This window comes from Stylophora pistillata, chromosome 14 (genome assembly GCF_964205215.1).
Source record: "Stylophora pistillata chromosome 14, jaStyPist1.2, whole genome shotgun sequence".
Taxonomy (NCBI): Eukaryota; Metazoa; Cnidaria; class Anthozoa; order Scleractinia; family Pocilloporidae; genus Stylophora; species Stylophora pistillata.
In genome coordinates, this window is record NC_142532.1 from 22,993,610 (window position 1) to 23,016,358 (window position 22,749).

Sequence of the window (22,749 nt, forward strand, 5' to 3'; positions counted from 1 at the left end):
GGATAATAAAACCTTTATGCTTACTCAGACCCTTGTATGCTCATTGATACTTTTGTATTGCGAGTTCCTTTGCTTTCTCTCTATCACTACGATCGCGCTTTTCACCATTTCGCTCCATTTTACCAACTAAACACCTGGAAAAGGCTTCTTTATTATCAAACGAAAATTCATCGGCACAGGATTTCTTTTGGTGACCAGAGAAACACTACAATAAATATACCATGAAAACCGAAAGAATACGAGATATATGTATAAGACAAACATTTGCAAGCAAGAGAGAAATCCTTCATAAAACCATTAAAATGTATTTGAAATGCACACATATTTACATGAAGCTTTGCGAGTCTACTTTTCTAGTTCGTCAAATCACCGAATAGCGAACTAGTGATAGGAATACACTAACCGTTGAGGGGAAGGTGTGACCTTCAAATAACATTATTGAATAATTCTGAAGAGAAATGAAATGTAAAACGATTGGCAGCCAGCGGTGAATATTGTTTATAAGATTTAGGGAATCACTGAAATTGTTGAAACTTACTTATTAAACGTGACTTATTGAACATCTTCGATCCAAAAAGTGAGGTTTGTTTAACGAGTTGTCATCAGGATTTGTCCTACTTTCAGCTGAAAACAGTCTTACAGTGAAAGGTGAACTTGGCCACAAGAAAATGGAACTCATTGTCTGTCAACGAACTGCACTCTAACAGGTCTGTCAGGAATGGTAACCCCTCTCATAAACGGCTCCACATCCTCTGCCTCCGGTGGGTAAGAGATGTCAAACTGCTGCACGATTCTGGCCATCAACAGATGAAGTTCTAACTCGGCAATACGTCGACCGAGGCACATACGCGTGCCGAATCCAAATGGAAGGGAAGCGAAGGCTTCTGTTGCTTCGATCAAAGCACTATCTTTGCTTCGCAGCCATCTCTCTGGTTTAAAGGCTTCAGCGTCTTCAAAAATACTCTCATCTCGCCCCATTTGGTGAACAAGGAACTCAACTTGAGCAGTGCCCCCAGGAATATGGTAGCCTCCTAATACTATATCTTCTTTTGGTCTTCTCGGAACAGCGGATAGAACAGGGTATAGGCGGAGGGTCTCTCGTAACCAGGCCTTCAGGTATGGCATTCGAGCGAGAGTTTCCGGCGTTGCAAAGGTTGAATTTCCTACCACTGAGAGCACTTCCTGTCGAAGAATTTTCTGTTTCTCCGGGTTTTTGGCCAACATATAGAGAACCCATTGCATCGTATTGGACGTAGTATCAACTCCGGCAAACAGGACGTCGATTACGCTCGCCAACAGGTCATCCTTCGTCAGCTTTCCGCTCGACAGGAGGAACTCAAAGAAGCCAGCTCTGTCACGCTCTGTTTCCTTTGATGGTTTGCGTGACTTTTCTTCGAGTTCCTTGATTCGTCTACCAATAAATAGTTCGGCGTAATCGTACATCGTGTCAAAATTATCGAAAAATTTTTTAAATGTGTGTGTCTCGTAGATCCTGTAGAACCAAACAGGTAGTAAGCCAACCTCGACCGCAACCGCCAGAAAATCTCCGACAGCTGTTATGAAGGTCTGTGCCTCTTTGTTTACGTCCTCCTCAAGACAACCAAACCTTTTGTCAAACAACATCTCTGCCACGGACTCAAACGACCATTTGAAAAGTTCATTATCGAGTACACAGACTTCGTTTTCTTTCTCTGACTCTCTGGGCTCTCGAACTGATCGTAATCGGTGAATAAAATCACTGATGATTTCATTGAAACCCGGAGAATAGTCGGCGACTTCTTTCGGTCGCAGCATTCGTTTGCTCAGGACACTTCGTAACTTGTACCATTCTGCACCATCGGCAAAGAAAACACCAGGAATTTTCTTTCTTTTTTCTCGGTAGAAGTTCAGAGACGGAAAGTCCAGTCTTTCTGGATATTTGGGTTCCGTTCGGAGTAACTTTGCAACATCGACAGGATCAGATAAACTAATAATTTCAACGCCTGGCACTTTGTTGCGGAATACTTTCCCATATTTCTTGACATTTTCTGCTTGGATGTCATAAAATCGCTTTCCAAGGGGCTGACCTTTCCTTCCCACGAAGAAAGTCCAAACTGTTCCGAAAACAGGGAGACGAAGCGGACCTGGAATTTCTGAAAAAGGTTTTGGTTTTGGTACATCTTCGACTGAAATGGACGAAAGAGAACTCATCGACGTCGATGGAACGAAACCACGGAGACCATGGTGTTGTTTACGCATGAAACAAATGGTCCGACTAGATGAGACAACGAGAGAGTGTGCAGTTTTCGTTTTCACAGTAAACGCCATTTTAAAGAACTTCAGCTAATCCAGGGAATGAATGATTCGCACGGTTTCGATTTTGACGTCTCAAAGAAGGATCACATGACCTTGACAACAACGGAATAATTCACCTCGGTAAAAACAATAATAAAAATTCGTCACGTAATCATGACGGGACTTCATGGTTTGTTAGCCAATCAGAAGCGAGTATGTAAGAAACGAGGGAATGCTTATGTTTCGCAGAGTGCCTTCGAGTATCGACCGAGTGAAGTTGTGCGCTTCGTAATCATTTGTAATTTCTTCTTATGAGAGATGTCTATTGCTATTGGAATAACGTCTAGTCGTGAATGCGCTGGCGTTTGTTTTTCAGTAACCAGCTGTTAAGAAGCTTTCAGCGATGCCGCTTGCTGCGAAGAGAACTAATCTGATCAAGTTTGTGAGCGAGGTTATTCATCCGTAGCTTTGAGAAACTGGAGTGTGTCGTCAGCGGGAAACTAAAACACTTGGGTGGTTATCTAAAACTGCATACGTTACAGCGAATATTTGAACGCCGAGTCATTTCGAACGTCAATGGTATCGAAAAATTATCTTGAAGGACAGACGATTGCGTTACGTCTGTTTTTCAAATGGTTTCGTTTGAATACTCACAATGTTCGTTTACAGCCCTGATTTCGACTCGAAACAAGAAGAGAATAATACATAACAAATGTCACGCAAAATAAAAGATTCACTTGTGTTCAGTTTCGATGGTCTTGGTGAAACATTCGGCCATCTGAATAAACTTTGAGTTAAAACCACGTGTACATTACGATACACTGCACCAAATTAGCTTTCATTTCACTGGTCAGAGTTAAATTTTTGAGGACTTCAAGTTAAGCATGATATGAGAACCTTAAGTTTATATTGCTAAATATCTTCTGCTTGAAAGGTGTCACAGTAGAACTTGTAGCCAGCGAACCAGGCGTAATTTGGGAGGCGAGTGCTCATAACCTGCTTGGACGGAGGTGGTAGTTCCTGTTTTATGAAAGCACCAAATTCAGCACGGCGAGTATTCGGTCAGCATATCCCACCAAAAATCTTCCACCCGTCGATTACGGCGACCTAACATTAGCCGCGCAAAATCTTGCGCTCAAGAATACAAACTACCGCCTGCAAACAGGCTAAAGTGCTCAGTGCTCTTTGAGTTTTACTGCAGAAGGCTGGGGAGAGTTGGGAGAGTAGGGAAAGCTTTCTGGTAGTGCTACTTACTGGCTTTCATGAGAATGATCACACAGCATGGTTTGACTCACAGTCTTAATTAAGGTAAAACCTCTTGGGACCGAAGAATGAAAGAACAGCTAAGTTTCCTTCGCTTAAATGTTTAACGGTGTCATCCGCAGAGGTTAATTAAAGCAAGACTCACCTTCTACAGCAGAATAACCAGTTCCACATGAAAGGGCTTCTCTGTAGCTTTCATTTAAATGGTCAAACAATGTAAGGTTTTACAAACACAGTGACAGCACAACTTAAAATATAAAGGTAGAGTGGTGCAGGATTAATTTACAAACTAGAAGGGGAGTCGGATTCGCTTCTATCTCTAGTTATCTCCAAAGTTACAAAGTTAGCCCTATCTTTCAAAGCAAAACGCACAGCATCGACAGTAAAAATAAACGCGAGACATTCTCAAGAGCACATAGATAGCAACCAGCGGAAAACTGTCAGAACAAACGAATGAAATATTTTACAAGGATGCAATTGAGAAGATAAATTATTTCACATCCTGATACAACGAAATAACAAAAACGACAAAACTTTGTATTTACAATTTTCATCCGAGATTTCAAATGTTAAAAACGCCTAAATACAAGCTGAGACTATCTTGAACTAATCTATATCAAACTAAAAGTTAAAAGCAATTTCCAATTGAGTGTCCAACATATAAATCCTAGACTACCTTTGCTTTGCATTAACATCCTCTGTGATTGGTCAAGAAAACTCGCACCATCCTCCTCACCAATGAGATCCAAAGTTAGACACCAATCGTTACTTTGGCAACGTGCGTTTTCCCGCGGTTGCAGTTGATTGGTTGTTTTACTTAAAGATTTCATTGGCTCCTTTCGGGAATTTCCGTTTGTTCTCATCGTCCGTTGAGGTTACAAGCCATAAGTCTCCGATCTTGCATTGGCGACCTCAATTGAAAAGTGCTCTTACAAAGCATGCTAAAACTTACACCCTAAATAGTATTAAGGACATCTTTTAAAACTGTTTTTCGGCTAAGAATAATATCTACAAAGTAAAACTTAGGTTTATCTCTAGCTAGGTTGCTAGCTAGGATCTCTTGTATACAGGTCCAAACTTCTTCATATAGTTCTTAATGTACTCTTTAGTTTTGATTTTGACCGAGTCATTGCACTGCAATGTGTCGTCATCTTTTAAGTGGCTCATCTCCTTACTCAGGATTCCGTGTGTTAACTGCCAACAAAAACAAGAACGTTCCTCAGCAAGGTTAAGTTCAGAAAGGAGACACTTGACTTGTGTAAATTGCATCATCGTTGGGATGGGTCATTATTGATTGCAAGGGGGGAGAGGAGGTCGGGGGCTTTAGTAATGTCACAATAAAACTTACCTTTGCCCCCCCCCCCAGGCTTTGTAAAATTCTAATGATTCCTCCCACTGACACTCAATTGTCTTTAGTCTCCCTTTGTACTCCGTTAGCGATTACTGATACTCCCCTCCTTTCCCCCTGAAAACCCTGTGAGCCCCCCCCCCCCCCTAAAAAAATCCTCTCAAGCTCAACGTGAGAAATAATAACTGGTGCCTTGTACAGCACAGTAAACATTTGAATGGTCAGACACTAGGATCTCATCTAAAGATTTTATAGGTAAACCACCTTAAACAGCAAAATAAACAGAACCACATGAAAGTGCCTCTCATTAGCTTTCGCTTTGATGGTCAAACTAGGGGTTTCGTCTGAACACTTAAAAGTTGATGCCACCTTGTTGAGCTTATTGCACAGTACCACGCGAGCAATAACTTTCGGTACTTTTCAAACTACCACTGACTCAAGTAACGCTTACTTCATTTGAACAAAATAGTTAAGAATAAAAAGGTTTACAGACAGGAACACTCACCTTCCGGGCCAAAAACTTGAAGTCGTCGGTGTTCAGGATCCTGCCTGATTTACAGTCGACTTTGAAGAAAGGATTTAGGCAGTTAACTACCACATTAGAAAGCTGTGGAGCAAAAAAATAAAAAATGAAGTATCATTTAGTCCACTGATATATAGTAAATCCGAAACAATGATAAAGTGTACTCGAGTGAACAAAAAAACTTGAAAAATGTGTTTCGACAGGGAAGAGAAAAATAGAACGAAATATTGAGAGGACATGGCCTAACAAGCGTTGATAAGATAGCGTGACAAATCTTGAGAAGATAGCGTGACAACTGAGACAAATTCAACTGACCTTCATTCTAAAGAGCTCCCTGTTCTTGCTTTGGTGTGACGAGGAGCTACTTGAAGTGCTATCCCTCAGCAAGTGACCTCCTCTCCTGTGTGCAGTGGTGTCTGCTGGAGCTGTAGTATAGGTGAGTGTCGGGCTTTCAGGGGGGGTCTCTGGAGGTGTTGAAGGAGCCTTGGCTAATTTCTTTATTTTTGGTTTTGGCGGTGAATCCTGGAGGAATAACAAGGAAAGTTAACGTCACATTTCACCCTCATCTCATTGGACTGAGTGGACAAGGAAATAGTAATCGCAATAAAGTTGCTGGTTTTCCTTACCTCGTCCATATCAATGTAGCTGTGAGAAGAAATACTGGTATGATCAGGTTCTGGGACTTTATAAGGGTGTTCTTCTTCTGACGAGGGGCTGCTGTCCCAGCTTGGAACATCCCACTGGGTTTTCCTACAAAATAAAACGAAAGTCAAGGATCACTAAGTTAAGGGGCAACAAAAACCCACTCTCATTCTGTGGGAAAATTTCCAATATACAGGAGTCCAAGTTCACTTTTTTTTCTGAAGTTGCTCTCTGGCGACATTGAATCATGAGGTAATCGCCTAAAACAGGTAAGACAGAAAGGTAATATTCAGGGCCGTAGATAGCTAGCATGAGGCAAGACGAGGCAATTGGCTCGTCTTGATTTTGGCCTTTTTTTAATTTTTTTTTCTTGAAGATTGACTTTTCTGAAGAAAATGCCACGAAAAATCCTTAAAAAAGCATTTCTGAACCTCTAGATTTCAAAACTTTTCTGGGGGGGGGGGCATGCCCCCAGACCCCCCTAGCGGCTCGCGCCTTCGGCACTCGAAAATTGCCTCGTCTTGTCCTGAAGTCTGGCTACAGCCTTGATATTCCTCACCTTGTCAGGGCATGATAGTAGTAGACTTTGCCTTGGCTATCGGTGGCTGATTTCCAATGCGGAGGGAGATGGTCTGGTGGTTTGTGTTTCACAGGTGATGGCGTGCAAGGCTCTGAATCTGAAGGAAAGCCCTCTCTGCTTTCAAAGGTCTCTGACATCGATGTTGTCACGGCTCCAGTTTGAACAGAGAGCGACCCTACTTCGGGGTGCGACACACTTTCCATTGGACCACTCTGCCGCTGAAGAGAACCTGTAACAATTCCAACCGAATTCCCCTGTTGCGCAGCCGTGATGCCGAGGTTTGGCGGGGGTGTATTGAACTGGAACTGATTCTGCTGTGGTGGGAAACCAGCCTGCATGCTCTGAGGAAACTGCTGTTGAATAGGGTTAGGGTTGGAGTGTGAAAACTGTGTTGGTGGTGGAGTCGTTACATTGGCTTGGAAAGGTGGCGGGGGTGGAAGCCGAGAGTAGGGAGGGGTTGGTTGACTGGGTGGAAAGAACTGCGATTGATTATTTTGAAGGGGTGGCGGAGGTACTGGCTGAGGTGGTGCTATAAGAGGACTTGGCTGTAGCTGCTGAGGAATCATTGGGTGAGTCTGCTGACGGAGATTAGGTGGTGGAACTTTGCGAAAAAATTCCATAGGTGACATATTTGGTGGAGGAACATTAAAGTTTGGTAATGGTGGAGGCTGTTGAGAGAAATTTCCCAAAAAATTTCCTGAAACTATATTTTGTGGCCTTGGTCCTTGATCTTGCCCAACTGTTGGTCCGCTGCTGCAGAAGAATTGGTTTCCAACTTGGAAATTTGCGGGTGGGTTTTGCGACTGACCTCTCCACTGGGTTGCCGCAGCTTGCTGCGGTCTTAAGTTTGTTTGAGGATTCATGTTAAAATTCCCTCCGTTTTTATCTACCGATCCTTGAGGATTTCTCCCTTTTTGCTGAAAAACGTTATGCAGTTGATTCCATTTCTTCTTTTTCTTTTTGCTGGGTTTATGTTTGAAAGCGCCCAGCCCATGCTCCACACCGACGCTCATGCGCTGTTGATAACCGAAAGTTTGCATCGTGTTCTGTGATTTCGAATCTTGTTTATGAGGAACTTCAACAGAATCCGACACCTGTGAACTTGGTTGAGCTCCTTCTCCTTTATCAGGAGTTGAATCCCCTTGAGTATCCACGTCTTCTCCGAATTCCAAAGCACTGAAGTCGCCAGTTTTGGACGGAGGGGTAGCACTAGAAGAGTCTTGCAGCATTTCAGTGTCTTCACTAAAGGTAGAAAATCCTTGAGAAACGGGCGGAGTTCTGGATTCAGAAGGATACAGGGGTTTGGGGGAGTCCTGCAAACTCTTCATGATGGCATCTAATTTTCCTGGAGAACCGATATTCTCAATAGGAGTCCTACAAGAAAACAATCGCAGATCAAATCAGAGATTCAAATACCATCAATACAGAAACTTTCAACTATATGTCGAAAGTAACCCGGGATTGCATTAGTTTTGCCTTACTCCGCTGGGATTGGTCCCAACAACTCGCGTCATTGTTTCAACCAATCAGATGCAAAACTAAATTCAATCACGACTTGGTCGCCTGCGATTAGGCGGTTTGCTTGTTTTTATTCTGAGTTCTAATTGGCTATTCGGAATTTTTTCCTTTCTTCTGATTGGCCGTTGCGATTACTTTGGTTTTGGTTGAACGACACTCAATTGAAAAACGCACTAACAATGGAAAACCATTATCTCCAAGCCCGGAAAGTATCAAAATTCATCCTTTCAATTCAGAAATTCTGCAAACCTGTTCTTTTTATAATAAATGTTTACTTTTTTAAAAATCTTTTCTTACCTGGCATGATCACCGTCACCACTTCCTGCAAAAGAAAAATCAAATCAGCCAAATCAATCTCGTGTTACAATCAATTTCTCAATTACACTATTATTTTGAACAAAGATCAGAGGTTTCGTGATGGGCATGACAATGCAAATGAAAGGTCTGAGGTTTAAATCCTCATGAGAAATAAGCTTTTCCTTTGTCCCGAGCTCGTGACACGACAAATTACATCTAAGAAAAAAATTGTCACACACACATGGCTTAAATAAAATTCACTCTTCGAAGAAAATGTCCAACTTTATCAGGGTTCCATGGTCAAAAACCGAACAATCAAGTTTATGATAAAATTTACCTGCTGGGCTGGCTGCGACTAACAACTCAGTAACACGGTCTTGCTTGGCCTGAACAAAGAGGATAAGACGATCATGCAATCGAATGTTAAACATCAACAACACCAACAACCAGTGAGACCCTCTCCCAAATTGCAAAACTTAAAGGCAGCAACATTTGCGTGCAATGTGATACCAACACTCTAGCTAACTAAAAATAGACCATTTTTATCTGTAAAGGGGACTTTTACTCTCTCCTTTTGAGAAGACTTTCGAAAAAGAAAAAAAAAGCAAAGACAAAATACAAAGAATAAATGCATAAAAAAAAGAAACGGGAAGGAAAAATGTCAATTGTTGCCAGTGTCACTTAAACAATACTTACTGGAGTTGCAGTTTTCTTCGGTATTCTGTAAACTTCCTATAAACAAACACAAGCCAAAAATAACCCTAGTTATAGCCCGTTAGACTCTGGCTCAAGGGATCTGAGTTCAAGCTTTAGGATGCTCTGTCGTGTTCAATACAGCAGTCAAACGTCTGAACATGCGCGAACGTTTTAAAAGCTAGATGGCTTGCTTTCAGGCTGTCAGAGCAAGGTTGTCTCACACAAGTTACAAACAACCACACAAGCCAGCAAGTCACGTTGTTCTTAAGGGGTATAACATTTCTGGTAAGGCTCAAAAACAAAGTGGCAAATCAACAGGATACCTGTATTTTGATTGAGCTTTGTGTTCGAAAATTCTCAAGGTTTCCATTTCCCTCTCTTTGTTTCCTTGTAGATAAAGATTGCTGATAACGTTCCAATTTTCTTTCGCTTATTTTGCGAGACAGCGGGTGTTTCTTATGTTTTCCATTGACGTTTTGCGCGGAAAATTGATGCACGGCTGGCAAAAATTGATCCCTTCGCGCATCCCGTCATTTGACCGCTGTGTTGTCGTGTTCAAGGGCGAGATACACTTCTATTACTGCCACAATCCTTTTCTTCACCCAAAGTTTAAACGGGACTGGTAAGTTATAAGGGAAACTTGAGCAAATGCGGGGAGGTAACCTGTGATGGCTAAATAAACTTACTCCTAGTTATTTGACGTACAAACAAGCAGGATTAAGCACAAGCAGTCGTGGGCCTCTTGGCCTGTAAGAATGCAGCCCCGCTCCACCCTCCTTTAGGTGACAGACAAAAAATTTTTAGTGTACTAGTGTGCATAAACATTTCCTTTTTCCTTTGAGTACATGGTTGGCAAGATGTTTTAAATAAGAGACAAAGAAAGTTGTTATTTTTGGAAATGAAGTCAAAGACACCAATTAATTAGTATTGCAATCTCCCTCCATTCCTCCCTTAACGAACTATGGACATCTCTTGTTCCGAAAAGTATCTGGTTAGCAAAAATGTCATCACCTTCAGCAAACTCCATGTTTTCAGCAGCTCATTCGCCATCAGCCCGATGCCGATTTCGGGCAATCGCTCGTCCTCAAACTTGAGGTCATCTTCTGAAAGGTCATCGGGAGACTTCTCAAAGTTCTCTGATAGCAGTTTGTTCTTCATGGCCCTGCTGTCTAGAGTCTTGTCAACAATAAAACTGGCCACTTCTGCATCCAAAGATTCATCATCTGATTGATCCTTATTAGAGCTTTGCCGTTCAAATAGGGACACAGGGATACCAATAGCTTTCTTGTCTCCATCAATGGATTTTGATAGCTGCTGGCTTTCCTCATCATTATCTTCTGTTCCTGCTGTACATTCCGAATCCGCCGGACTGTTGCCATGCGACTCCTGTCCACTGCTGGACCCCGCTTCGGCAGTTGGACAGAATGATGACGCCCATTTTCTCACCACTTTTATTACCTTGCTGTCTTCGAGCTGGTTCTTTGTTGCAATAGGAAGGCATTTCAGTGTTTCTAGCAACTAGAAATCAGAATATTTGAAAATAACAGTTTAGTTTTTACTTGAAGTAATAATAATAAACTTTATTTACTGAGGGTGCATATAACAATATGAATTGAAAAATAATGGCCTTAGACAAAAATTAGTATAAAAAATGCGTTTGTAAAACAATTAAAATTGAATGACACTATAAATGAGATAAATATATAATCATTAGCAAAAAACATAACTCCATAAATACTCTTCAGGAACATTACTCTACAATCTTGCATCTGTGACTTCAAAGATTTTTCCTCCTTTGATCTCTCCTTTGAATCTTGGACAAACCAAATATCATTGTACATGTATATTGTACATGCTAATAGTTGAAACACTAACAAATTCTTGTTGTGTGTACAATTCTTACAACACTACTGTAGCAAATATGCTTTCATGTTAAGCAATTTTCCTGCATGATCACTTCTGTAATTCTCATGTACAGCTGCACTTGATAAATCTAATAAGAGAAAGTACATATTGATCATCACCTCTAATTGAAGTTTCGTTTTCTTTCCTCCACCATCCACCATCCAGCTCCAAAGCAAAGACAGCCCCTGATACCTGAGAAACCCTTTTAAACATGACTGGTCTGTGGTGTGCTATAAAAAAAAACAAACAAAAACAAACTGAAAAACAATCATACAAACTTGTAGTCAAACAGCCCAAAACTATAATAATTAAAAAACCACAACTATAAGCTACAAAATGTTTGTATGACTGTATCCCTTTCTCTGTACACAGCTGCTTTGAGAAGGTTTATCTATAACTTTTTATGCACTCCCCTTTATGAAATGCCTCCTCTGAAATTTTTAATTAGTGCCCAGGTTCTTATTCCAGGAAATAGAGTACGTTTCATCCTTTAAACCCAAAGAGTGATCAATAGGTATTTTCTCCTTCCCCCAACCTAGGAAGCTTTTATTGTTAAACCAATTCTCTTACATGGCTTTGCTAAAATTGTATTTGACATCACAGCCTTTTGAGATAAAAATCAATGAGGGACACGCACAGCATGGAACTAACTAAAAAATACCTGAAGGATTTTCAGCAGCATTATCCTCTGTTCCATTGTCTCTGCTTGTACCATCAGCCTTGACAGCTTCAAGGCCTGGTCACTGTGCACTAACCCTCTGTGCTCCCCCAGAAGTTTCTCAACCTCATCTTCCAACTAAAAACAAAATTAGAGAAAAACATGTTTTGGTTAAAGATGATTGTAATTATTATAGTTTTGTTGGACAGAAAAACAAAGTGCAATTGCAAATTCATATAAAGGATATCAACTTGCAGCCAAGGGGAGTTCCCCTTCACTTCCATGTAGACATTACCTATGAGAACATATATGTAAGCTATAACCAGTTGCAAAAGTAGCTAAAACATGTTACCACAATAAGAGATAATGGTTCATAATTTGATCCAACATAAATGTAGTTATTTTTTATTTAACCTACAGTTAATAACTTAGGTTAAATTTTCATAATTTGATCCAATATCATGTATCCTCCACTCCTCCCTTTGCAATGTTGGTAGCTAAGCAGTACCATGTATAAAACTTTGATGGACAACATTGAATCGCTTCTTCACACTTAATTTCTTCCATCTGATGAAGTCGGTAAATGCACTTTTTGTTCCAAGTGTCTCAACATTTTTGCAACTGGTTGTAGCTGTTACAGGTCAAATTTGATTCCAGGTTATTTTTTTATTTAACCTACAGTTAACAACCTAGGTTAAATTTCTTCACCTAGGTTGATATCTTTTTACCAAGATTAACTTTCAATCATGGTTTCTTTACTAGATAATTCCTTAGTTCAAAAGCCTGTTTGGGATAATTTTATCTAGTATTCTCTTTAGAGCATCCTATCACAACGATGTAGACAAAAATATTATGCTGGATTTTCTTTTCAAGCTTTAAGATCTCAAATCAAAATTAATTTACACTAGCAGCCTTCTCATAAAGATTTCAAGGAGTAGATTAATGGACTGGAGGAGTGGGTTGAGCTGCCAACAGCACCCCTTCGAGTGCCCTGTGGGCACGAGCCTGTAGGGGGGTCCAGGGGCATGCTCCCCAGAAAATTTTGGAAATTTAGATGCTCGGAGATCCAATTTGGTGCATTTTGGGTGTGTTGAAAGGGAAAAAAGTCGTGTAATTATTATATAAGATTTAAGCAGATCACGCAAGCTAAACGCACTCAGGCGGCTTTACTTCAATTTTCTCTGTTTGTGTTTAGTTTTTCTTGTTTACTTTTTTATTTGTTGCCGTTGAAAATTATATTTTTTGACTGAAAAGAGACGGCCAAGATCGGAAAGGAAGCGGCTTGTTGAGCCGCCGACTGGCCGGTTTCGAGAAGGCTGACTAGTCCTATGTTACCTGAACCTAGCTTTGAACAACCTAGCCCCATTTAAAGACCAACCCCAAGATAGACTTTACAAAAGAGTTATTTCTACGCTGCCATGACAGTACAAATTAATAAATATATTATTCATCTCACCGTCATATCATCAAACTCATTTGTCAAGTTCCTTGTTTGCTTTTTACGCCTCCTTCTTGGGGAGCTTGTGATAGGTGGGGTTGCTTAAATAGAGGAAAAAGAAAAGCACGAATAAGATACAAAACATGTGATCCTAACCCTATATCAGTATGCATATTCTTCAAACCATTCTCTCTACAATTTTTAAGGCAGGGCTTGACATTAACTTTTCAACTTACTAGCCAGGTAGCTAGTGACATCTTAGATGTTATGACAATTTTTAGTTCGTTTACTAGCCAAACTGGTTAGTACAAATCAAAAACCACTAACCAAAACTGGATTTCTTCTAGTCTATGGCTAGTTGGCTACCATTAGTGTTACACATGGCAATCTGCGGTCTTTCCTTACACTTAGGTAGCACGGAAAGCCAGAAAACTCTTGAACAAAAGCTCATCTTTCAAACCGGCAGTCTAAATCCCATAGGTACCAACGAACGCTTTTCATTCCACTAATTTATTTGTGTTTCTCTCGTTCACATGTTCCCACCAATCACGTAGCTCCTTTTTCTGCCTTTAAAAGCACACACAACCCACAATTCCTCTATTCGCTGCGACGAAGGGCTAACGCTCGAAACGTCAGCTTTTATAATCGTAATGGAGGCCAATTTACCATTTGAACTTTGTTGATATATTCAATTTATTTCGTTACCCCCACAGACGCAGCGCCACACAGTTTCTTTAGAAACTATCATCTTTATTCATTTGAATTTCTACCAGTCTATGGTAAGGATACAATGAATATATATGAGATTTTCGCTATTGCATAAATAGCGCTATCTACTGCAAAGGACCGTGCATCAGACGTAGTCTATGGTTAGTTGGCCACAGTACCATAAGTGTTGACCCCCCTGTAAGGATCGTGCATCAGACGTAGTCTATGGTTAGTTGGCCACAGTACCATTAGTATTGACCCCCCTGTAAGGATCGTGCATCAGACATAGTCTATGGTTAGTTGGCTACAGTACCATTAGTATTGACCCCCCTGTAAGGATCGTGCATCAGACGTAGTCTATGGTTAGTTGGCCACAGGACCATTAGTATTGACCCCCTGTAAGGATCGTGCATCAGACATAGTCTATGGTTAGTTGGCTACAGTACCATTAGTATTGACCCCCCTGTAAGGTACTGACAAGGGCAATCTGTGTAACAAGCAACAGCTTCTGTAGTTGGTGATCATTTTCTCTATTCTCTCTACCTCAAATGTTTGATTCAAGGGTGATATTGTAAAGAGAAATTACATTGTAGATGCTATTAATAGTCACTCTCAGAGGTCAGAGGGTCAAGAAAATGTAGATCATGCTAATTCGTAATTAAAGATATTTTTGCATACCTATTCTTTCTACAGTATTCTTCAGAGGTGTTTGCTTGTCTCCTCCAATAAATCCACGACAATTTGGTGCTTCACAATGGCAAATCTGAGCAACTTTCCTGATAAATGACAAAAATTATTATTCAGTTTTCATAAACCACTCATCCCCAGTTTAAAAGGGATTAATTACCTTTGGGAATGCTACATAACTCTTATAATTTCGAGATCTCTCAGTTTGGTGTTGCCTATTGACATGAACCTTTGACAGTAGGATGTACTTTGTCCACCTACCCATAGCGCTGCAGTTTGTAATCAAACGTGAGCTCGGCACCAGCTGGGATGGGTCTCTGAGTAAAAAATCCAATTCTCAACAAGCCATGGACAGTCCACTGGAAGAAGCAAAAGAAAAACCCTTTGCAGTTTTCATCTTAACCCTTTCCACCCTAACGTCAGTATGCATATTCTCCATACTGTTCTCTATACATTTCCTAAGGCACTGACAAGGAGAATATATTTGACATATATATTTGACAAATATATATGACAAATATACATATATATATGACATATATATATGACATATATATATGACATGTATGACATATATGACATATATATATGACATATATATATGACAAATATATTTGATATATTTGACAATCAAGAGCTTCCTTAATTGCTGATCATTTCCTACATTCTCTTAACCTTACTAAGTAATTCAGGGGTGATACTGAAAGGAGAAATTAGATTCTAGTCACTCTTGGGTTTAAGGGTTTAAGTACAGCTGTATATGTGTTTTCATTCAGTTTCCTGTCAATCAATCTACTGTAGGTTACTTTAGGAATCAAAGTGAAAAGCTGACTTTATCGATCATAATAAAAAAAATGATAAAATGGTCTGAAAAACTAAATTACCTTTTGAGTTTCACAGTTTGAGTCACAACTGTGGTTGATAAACCGAGACAAGTTGCCCTTGTAAGTGGCATCAATTAACTGAACAAAGAGAGAATTAAAAAAACTGATAACTCATCAAGTAACAAAACCATAAAATACTGTCATTTGTCCACCTTCATGTACCATATTTCCTTGGATATCTAATATTTCTGCTATTAAAGGGGTGCTTATTATTCTCCTTTATTACACGACTCGGGCAGTCAGAGTGCCAATAACTAAAATCAACCAATCAAAATGCTCTATTGCCAGTCAATATTCTCTCAGTATTGGACTGGGCACCGTCCCGAATGGTCCCAAATGATACCGCACTTGTATCCCTTTGAACTTCAGTCGTATAATAAATCTCTTATTAACCAAGCTTTTGTACGGACCTCGCTGTGCTCGGTTCGTACTGTCAAGACCTCGGGCCAATATTCTCCCAGTACGGCCCTCGCACTTGGTTGATAAGATATATGAACTGATTCTGCTGGTGGTAGAAACACATTTTCCTTGTGTCCTTGCTATTTAAGAAAGCAAAGGACCAAGGGAGTAGCGTTTTTTATTTTGTGAGGGGCACTTGTTTGCTACTATGGCCAACAGGATGGACACTTATTCAGGGAAAGGTGCTCATTGGAGCATGGGGGCTTGTTCGCGGAATTACTGTACATTAAAATTTCCCATAGAAGATGATTTCAACATTGCTTATCCAGGCAGTATGCTAGATGTAAGTCAGATATGAATCTTGTAAACAACCTGGCTGGCTATGGAGTTCCTCATAACTTGGTTGACAAAGAACTTGAAAATGATAATGGGCTGGAGCTCGTGCCATTACACTGGCTGGAGTATATGCCATTAAAATGTGTTCTTTTTCCACACATGACAATTGTGTAACAATTTAGCAGGGTTTTATATAAATATCAGAGATAATAGTAAGGAGGTTCTAAGCAGAGAAGGGACACCTTACGACCAGAGCCCGACCACTCAAAGGGGTCTAAGGGCAAACCTACCCCCATTCCACCCCTCCCTCCAAAAAAAGCTAATTAATGGGCCTCAGAGATTGCATTTCCTACACTCTGGATTATGAATTAGATTATTTCAATACAACCACTCATTGTCACTTCATTCAGCAAAAGAGACAAACTCATATGAAGGAGCCTGCTAGCTTAACAGGCCAGCAGCCCTTCTGGGAAACCCTGCACACTTTTTTTTTTTTTAAGATGTCATTACTGTTGAGAGAAGCTACCTGATCAATCCTTGGATTGAAAAGTTATTGAATAACCCATAAATCTACCAAACCTCATCACATAAGTGCTGTTAGTGTCTCTATTTAGAAAAATATTACGATTTCCACTCCTTACCTCGTCTGCTCTCAAAGTCATGAAGTAGTAGTGTCTTCTGTTCTCTCGGTCATAACGCTCTGCTCTCTCCTGGAAATCCTTGTAGTTCATGACTTCTCCACAGTACTCCATAACAAACTGATTCCTGAACAGTAGAAGCAATTTTGTAATTAGTAATAAAAAAAGGAATGTAAAAATGAGACATTTAAGACTGACAAAATTATCAGCACCAATAAGGTATTTTATCCCCAAGATACATGTTTAACAAATCATTCTGATGACGAATACCATTGTCAACAAGAGTGCAGTCTTCACTAAACCACTCTCAATTTATTTTAAATTTTTCTCCCAGTATCAACTTCAAATAAAATGATTCTTTCAGTGTACAACATGTTGCAGGACACGTTAACCCAAGTAACGTGTCTTATTAAGAATAGCAAATTGGTCAGTCAGATTTTGACATAACTGCCACTTGTGGTAAAAAAAAAAATAATAATAAACTTACGATTCCAGATCTTCAAGAGTCCTTAATCCCCAGCCTTTCTTCTCTGTTTTGAACACTTCAACTTTCACCTTACAGCCCTGCAAAATGATTGTACATGTACATGTATTTGAAATCCTCTCAGGGCTGATATCAGCATATATGTATCATCTCTCATGAAAGCATATTACATGTAACTCGCAGACATGATAAAGATGTTACCTCTCCCTATTATATCTATATATCATTAAAAACTGGATCATTGGATAATGCAATTCAAGACTTTTTATTGGCTTAGCCATTATGGTATATGAGCCAATATACCATAATCTAATATCTGTACATTGTAACATCCGGTTTCTTCTTACAAAATAAAGTCAAGAAGATTTGTCTAATATCTTGAGGGCATTTTTTTAACAAAACAATTATTCCACTCGCACTTGCTGGATATGAGATGATTATAGCCAACTCAGCGCTACACGCCTCGTTGGCTATCTATCATCTCATATCCAACGTGTGCTCGTGGAATAATTGGTAACTATTTAGCAAACAGACAATGAGAATACTCAAACTCATTAGTCAGCATTTGTCTTGATCTAACACCAGATTCTTGTAATTTATTTAGGAGATGGTCAGCAGGGAGAGTTAACAATCAGATCTTGAGAGTTGTTAAGCCAATGAACTCATTATCTTTGTTGGCTACCCTACCTGGCTCACTCACTTTCCAAGATTAGACATAATTACTCCTTTTTGTTAAGTAATAATTACATACAAGAAGCCATACAAGCCTAGTTTGCATTATCAAGATCTTTCAGGAACTCAGATCTCAGTTGTCAGCAGGGCTGGACACTAACTTTTCAACTTTCTAACCAAGTGGCTGGTGACATCCTAGATGTTATGACAATTTCAGTTTGTTTAATAGCCAAACTGGCTTGTGGATATCAAAACCACTTGCCAAAACTGAATATCTATGGTCTGTGGCTAATTGGCTACCATTACTGTCAAGCTCTGTGTCAGGCTAGAAAATTTTACTCATAAAAACTCCTGTTCAATAGCTGGGATAACACTAAGTAAATGAACTGAATTTTCTTGTCTGAATAGTTCCTGAAATGGATTCTGCCTTATAAACAGAGGACAAAATTCATTCCACCAAGCTGGCCAGCTCAGTTCCCATGCTTATAATAAGAGGCCATTTCACCCTTTCGCTGGCAAACTACGAATTCGTACCCTCTGACCCTATCCATGATAAAAACCTCAGGGGACCCCCAGATACTATTGTTTTGAGTTCTTAAAGATTACTATGGTTTGTCAAGTCACGTTCCTTCATTCGTAGCCGTTTTTCTCAGTGTTTATAGCTAAATTTGACCGGTTTTTCACGAAAAAAATTTGTTCACGCAATACTATCCTTTTAAAAATAGCGTCTGCATGGATTCAGTCGAGGAAGCACGGTGAATTGTGTTAGAGGATGATCCTAACGAAGTTTTCTTTTGAGGGAAAAGGACCATGACTATTTACACTTGTGAACTGTACCTTTGAATGTATGTCAAGTATTTCATACTGCATTTTTTCCTGTGCCTACACTCTTGAAGGTTGCTATGGATTGTAATTTTTTGATAAGAACAGAACCATTTTTACCTTATTGTCCATTTATGGTTCTTTTGTGTCCTTTGTGGTTACTATTTTGGTGATTTCAAGTGAAGCTAGCTACTTGTTACTCAAGTATAGTTCTGCAATATCACATATCCTCAAAATTTTGAAAATTGCTCAGCCACACCTTGATGAACAGTAAAAGGCATAACTTTGGTTGAAATCAAGATAATTGGATGGAATAAAAAGTGTTTGGTTCCTGAAATAATACACTTTTGCATAATACAAAAGTTATGGTCACAAGTACGTTGATGCCTTGTCTTAGTAGAGCAGGAAAAACAACATACTCTTCACACATTTTGTTATGCTTGGCTTTTCTTGCCCCAAATTATGTGCACAAGGACCCCTATGTAACAAAATAGTCTTAAAATGATGATAAATTTTCTGCTGATTAAAATGATATATAGTTTGTTGGGGTTGAACTTAAAATGTGATGAGCTGTGGCCTGATTTGTCAGCTTACATCATAGAAAAATACTGAGTCCCCAGAAACCTGCCAGCGAAAGGGTTAACTAAATCACTCTATAATAAAAATATCAACTCTCCCAAATGTTTGCTGTACAGTTTATATAATTAAAGCTTTGAGAATTTGGTCACAAATCAATCAATATCCTTTTGTGATTATTCTTTCTTCTCGTAACCTTGATGTTTGAGAATGTATAGATATTGTAAGGAGAAATTCTTCTTTGGTCAGTCTAAAGAGCAAAAGGTTAAACAGTCAGTTTCCTCAATGGATAAACCTTACCCTTTCAATAATATTATTCTTGAAGCTACAATGGTAGTTTCACTAACCTGTTGAAAACGTTTGTTGCTACACATCTCTCCACAAGCACATCTGCTGTTACTGTTTGGAGATAAAATGCAGAAAATGTAAGAAGGACAATTTTTGACAAAATAGACCAAGAAGAGTAGAAATGAACACAAACCATTCTATCATCAACAATCTGTTGAGGCAGTCCTCGCCACAACCACTAGAACTTGGATCATCTGTAAAAAAAAATAGTGTAATAAGTTCAACAAAAACATTCCATATTGCCCTATGTCTGTTCAATGACAGATCAGATGAGCAACTATATACCGAGGAAAATGTGTAGCAGTGAGAGGGGAGAATTAACAATCAGATCTTGGGAGTTTAGGGTTAACAATGGCTTATGTTCATGTAGAATGCACATACATCGGCCTCAACACTAACGGTAGCCCACTAGCCACAGACCAGTAGAAATTCAGCTTTGGCTAGTGGTTTTGAATTTCCACTAGCCAGTTGGGCTTGTAAACAGACTGAAATCGTCATAACATCTAAAAACATCGAAGATGTCACTAGCCACTTGGCTCGTAAATTAAAAAGTAAGTGATAAGCCCTGTACATGTAACCACATTCTGCATCAAGTGAAGTCTGTGTGTCAAAACCACATCTTACCTGAATCTAAGGTACAATCACACTGCATTCTGCGTACTTCCTTGTTTACTTTCTTCTTTCTGAAATAATAAAATTATATAAAAAACATACTAACAAGTTGTTTGAAGGGTAGAAACAATTAAAAACTGGATATAAAAATTAGACATACAACCCACCTGTCAAATAAGTACTCATTCTCTTCAATATGCTCATAGTAAGGTGGTTGACATTCCTCCGTCGAAGAAATGACATGCTCCCCAGACACCTGGGAAAGTAACAGTATTAATTGATATTAATTTTTAAATGTTACAAATGGAAAATTTGAGGAGGATCTATGAACTTCAAGACCTGCTGTAAACAGTTGCTGCTTCAAACATAAAGTGACAGATTCAACATTGCCATACATCTGAACAGTAACAGATTACAGATGATGTTAAAATACAGAATGTACGTGAGAAAACAAATGTTAACACATAAGGCACAGTCCTGTGTGTCACTATTGTTCCTAGCACACTTTGATGTCATCTGTGATCCATTACATTACAGACCCACAGCAACACGGAATCTATTTGTTTTCTATAATACCAAAGCAAAATTTTGTTAATGGTTGTCTCATAGGGCTCTGTCCTCCAATAGATCTTAAGAAAATACCAATCAAAATGCCTTATTACATTGGTAACCAGGTGCAAAAAAAAAATTACTCACATCTTCTTCGCTGTCAGACCTGAAAGAAGAGCAAAAACATTTTCAGACGTTAATGACATATCTCACCACCAGTTTTAGTAGTTCAAACTGAAAATAATCACATGGGACAGATATTTATAATTTCTAGAACAATGCAACCAAAGACAATGTATTTACATCCAGACAGGACTACTTACTGTGCCAACAAAATTTGAATCTCGATTTAACAAACAGAAGCAAAGGACAGAGTTACTTCTACATGCCTTACTTTTTGGATGAATCAAAATTTCTCGTGAGGCCTTTTTCCCGTAACTTTGCAAATGAATACAAACTGTACCTCCTCAAACTAGCCTCTGGGACAATTGATTAAATAATGGTAATTGGATAAGTGGTTAGGTTGCCAACAAAGATTCAACATGGCAGCATCCAAGAGTAAGAGGTTTGTCACATTTAAGGACTTTGCCGTTTAAGAATCTCAAGAAAAGGGGCAGTATCATGATTTCTAGCAGAGATATCACTGCAAGGTTTTTGCAAAATACTTCCCCTCTCAGATATGCTAAGCAGTAAATGTTATAAAGGATTTTACAAGAAACCGATAGTATTTTACTAGGAAACATAGAGAAAACCATCTCCACACCTACCCCCTACCCTGTGAGGATCTGCCAACATTTCACGATGGTAGACATGATCAGTGATTTAATCATTAAAATGTTTGTGTATTGTAAGTAAATACTGTTGTATTAAGTTTGACTGTTAGATTAAAATTTCAGTGAATAGCATGTACAATCCGATCCAGCTTTTACTCAATAGATTTGCCCAAATACCCCCTCCCCCAAAACCAACCACGAAACTGAAGATTTCACAACTTCAGTTACAGCGATGGCAGATTTGCATGCTAGTTCTGTTTAAATGAATTAACACATTGGTTGTTTGTTCACGTGTGGTTTAAAATAAACCTCAAAACGCATGTGTGTATGACGATTCGTATGAAAATCAGAGGCTACGGAAATTCTCTGGTCAGATTTAAAGGCCAAGTTCGGTTGGCTCCTTCCTTCCGCTCCGGCAATTCTAGTGTCTCGACGGTCGAAGTGGGCTGCAAGATTGATTTTCTCCTTTAAAATCATGCATAAAATATTTCAAAGTTTTGTAAAGGGTAACAGCTAGCAATTCAACGTAACTGTAGTCTTCCTGAGACATTCTTGCGAAAAGAAATGCAAATAAGAAAACAGAACTCATCGGATTTAACATGGGGTCAAGGCGGACCTAAATGTAGACTCCCTCAGGGAAATCAACACAGATTGCAACCTGCCACGGTATGAAACTCGCTACAAAATAGCACAATAATACTCGATTTCATCGCAATAAGACCTGAAAAAATAATTTATCGATTTTACTCTTTTAGATGTCGCAGATATGTATTTAGAATCCAAAACACGCTCAAGCGATTATACTACGCTCACCATGTAAGCCTATACACCATAATAGTTTAAAAGCTTTGCGATTTTTCACCCAAAGAAGACTTAAACTTTGTTTCTGAGAATTTTTGCTCACTCGTTTACTTACCCACTATCATCTGTATGACCAGAATTATCGGATCTTTCCTCAGTACTCATGTCTCGCGAATATTTTTAAAATACCACCCCTGAATAGAAATGAAAGGCGAGAAAGTGTGCTTTGCAAACAATGCAAGCTAAGTCTCTGACGGTCCTGCAAAGTGAATGTTTTCTCCACGATCTTTCCCTTGGCGTCGACAAATTTCCACAAGA

General features: G+C 39.3%; 2 protein-coding genes across 2 annotated transcripts; both read right to left on the reverse strand.

Moving 5' to 3' along the window:
- Positions 1-529: 529 nt before the first annotated feature.
- LOC148717121 (cytochrome P450 10-like) lies at positions 530-2,438 on the reverse strand. Its single transcript, XM_088744754.1, has one exon. It carries the CDS (start codon positions 2,305-2,307, stop codon positions 676-678), a length of 1,632 nt encoding a protein of 543 aa, XP_088600880.1. The 5' UTR covers positions 2,308-2,438; the 3' UTR covers positions 530-675.
- A 1,537-nt stretch (positions 2,439-3,975) lies between these two features.
- On the reverse strand, positions 3,976-22,749 carry LOC111325620 (histone-lysine N-methyltransferase SETD2). The gene is made up of 23 exons (XM_088744753.1): positions 22,547-22,749; positions 21,005-21,023; positions 20,476-20,564; positions 20,321-20,379; positions 19,830-19,890; positions 19,696-19,747; positions 17,282-17,358; positions 16,798-16,921; positions 15,422-15,499; positions 14,799-14,896; positions 14,529-14,626; positions 13,161-13,243; positions 11,708-11,842; positions 11,166-11,276; positions 10,153-10,659; positions 9,142-9,177; positions 8,783-8,831; positions 8,446-8,470; positions 6,610-8,004; positions 6,035-6,158; positions 5,724-5,930; positions 5,391-5,492; positions 3,976-4,731 (listed from the first exon to the last, which is right to left on the reverse strand). The coding sequence occupies exons 1-23, from the start codon at positions 22,594-22,596 to the stop codon at positions 4,588-4,590; spliced, it is 3,723 nt and encodes a 1,240-aa protein (XP_088600879.1). The 5' UTR covers positions 22,597-22,749; the 3' UTR covers positions 3,976-4,587.

Excerpts from the sequence above, each read along its gene's own strand:
- LOC148717121 (XM_088744754.1), bottom strand. The coding sequence starts at position 2,307 with ATGGCGTTTACTGTGAAAACGAAAACTGCACACTCTCTCGTTGTCTCA.
- LOC111325620 (XM_088744753.1), bottom strand. The coding sequence starts at position 22,596 with ATGAGTACTGAGGAAAGATCCGATAATTCTGGTCATACAGATGATAGT. Across the intron at positions 14,627-14,798 it reads TACAAACTGCAGCGCTATGG|GAAAGTTGCTCAGATTTGCC; the intron begins GTAGGTGGACAA and ends GTCATTTATCAG. Across the intron at positions 9,178-10,152 it reads AAACATGGAGTTTGCTGAAG|GAAGTTTACAGAATACCGAA; the intron begins GTGATGACATTT and ends GTTTGTTTATAG.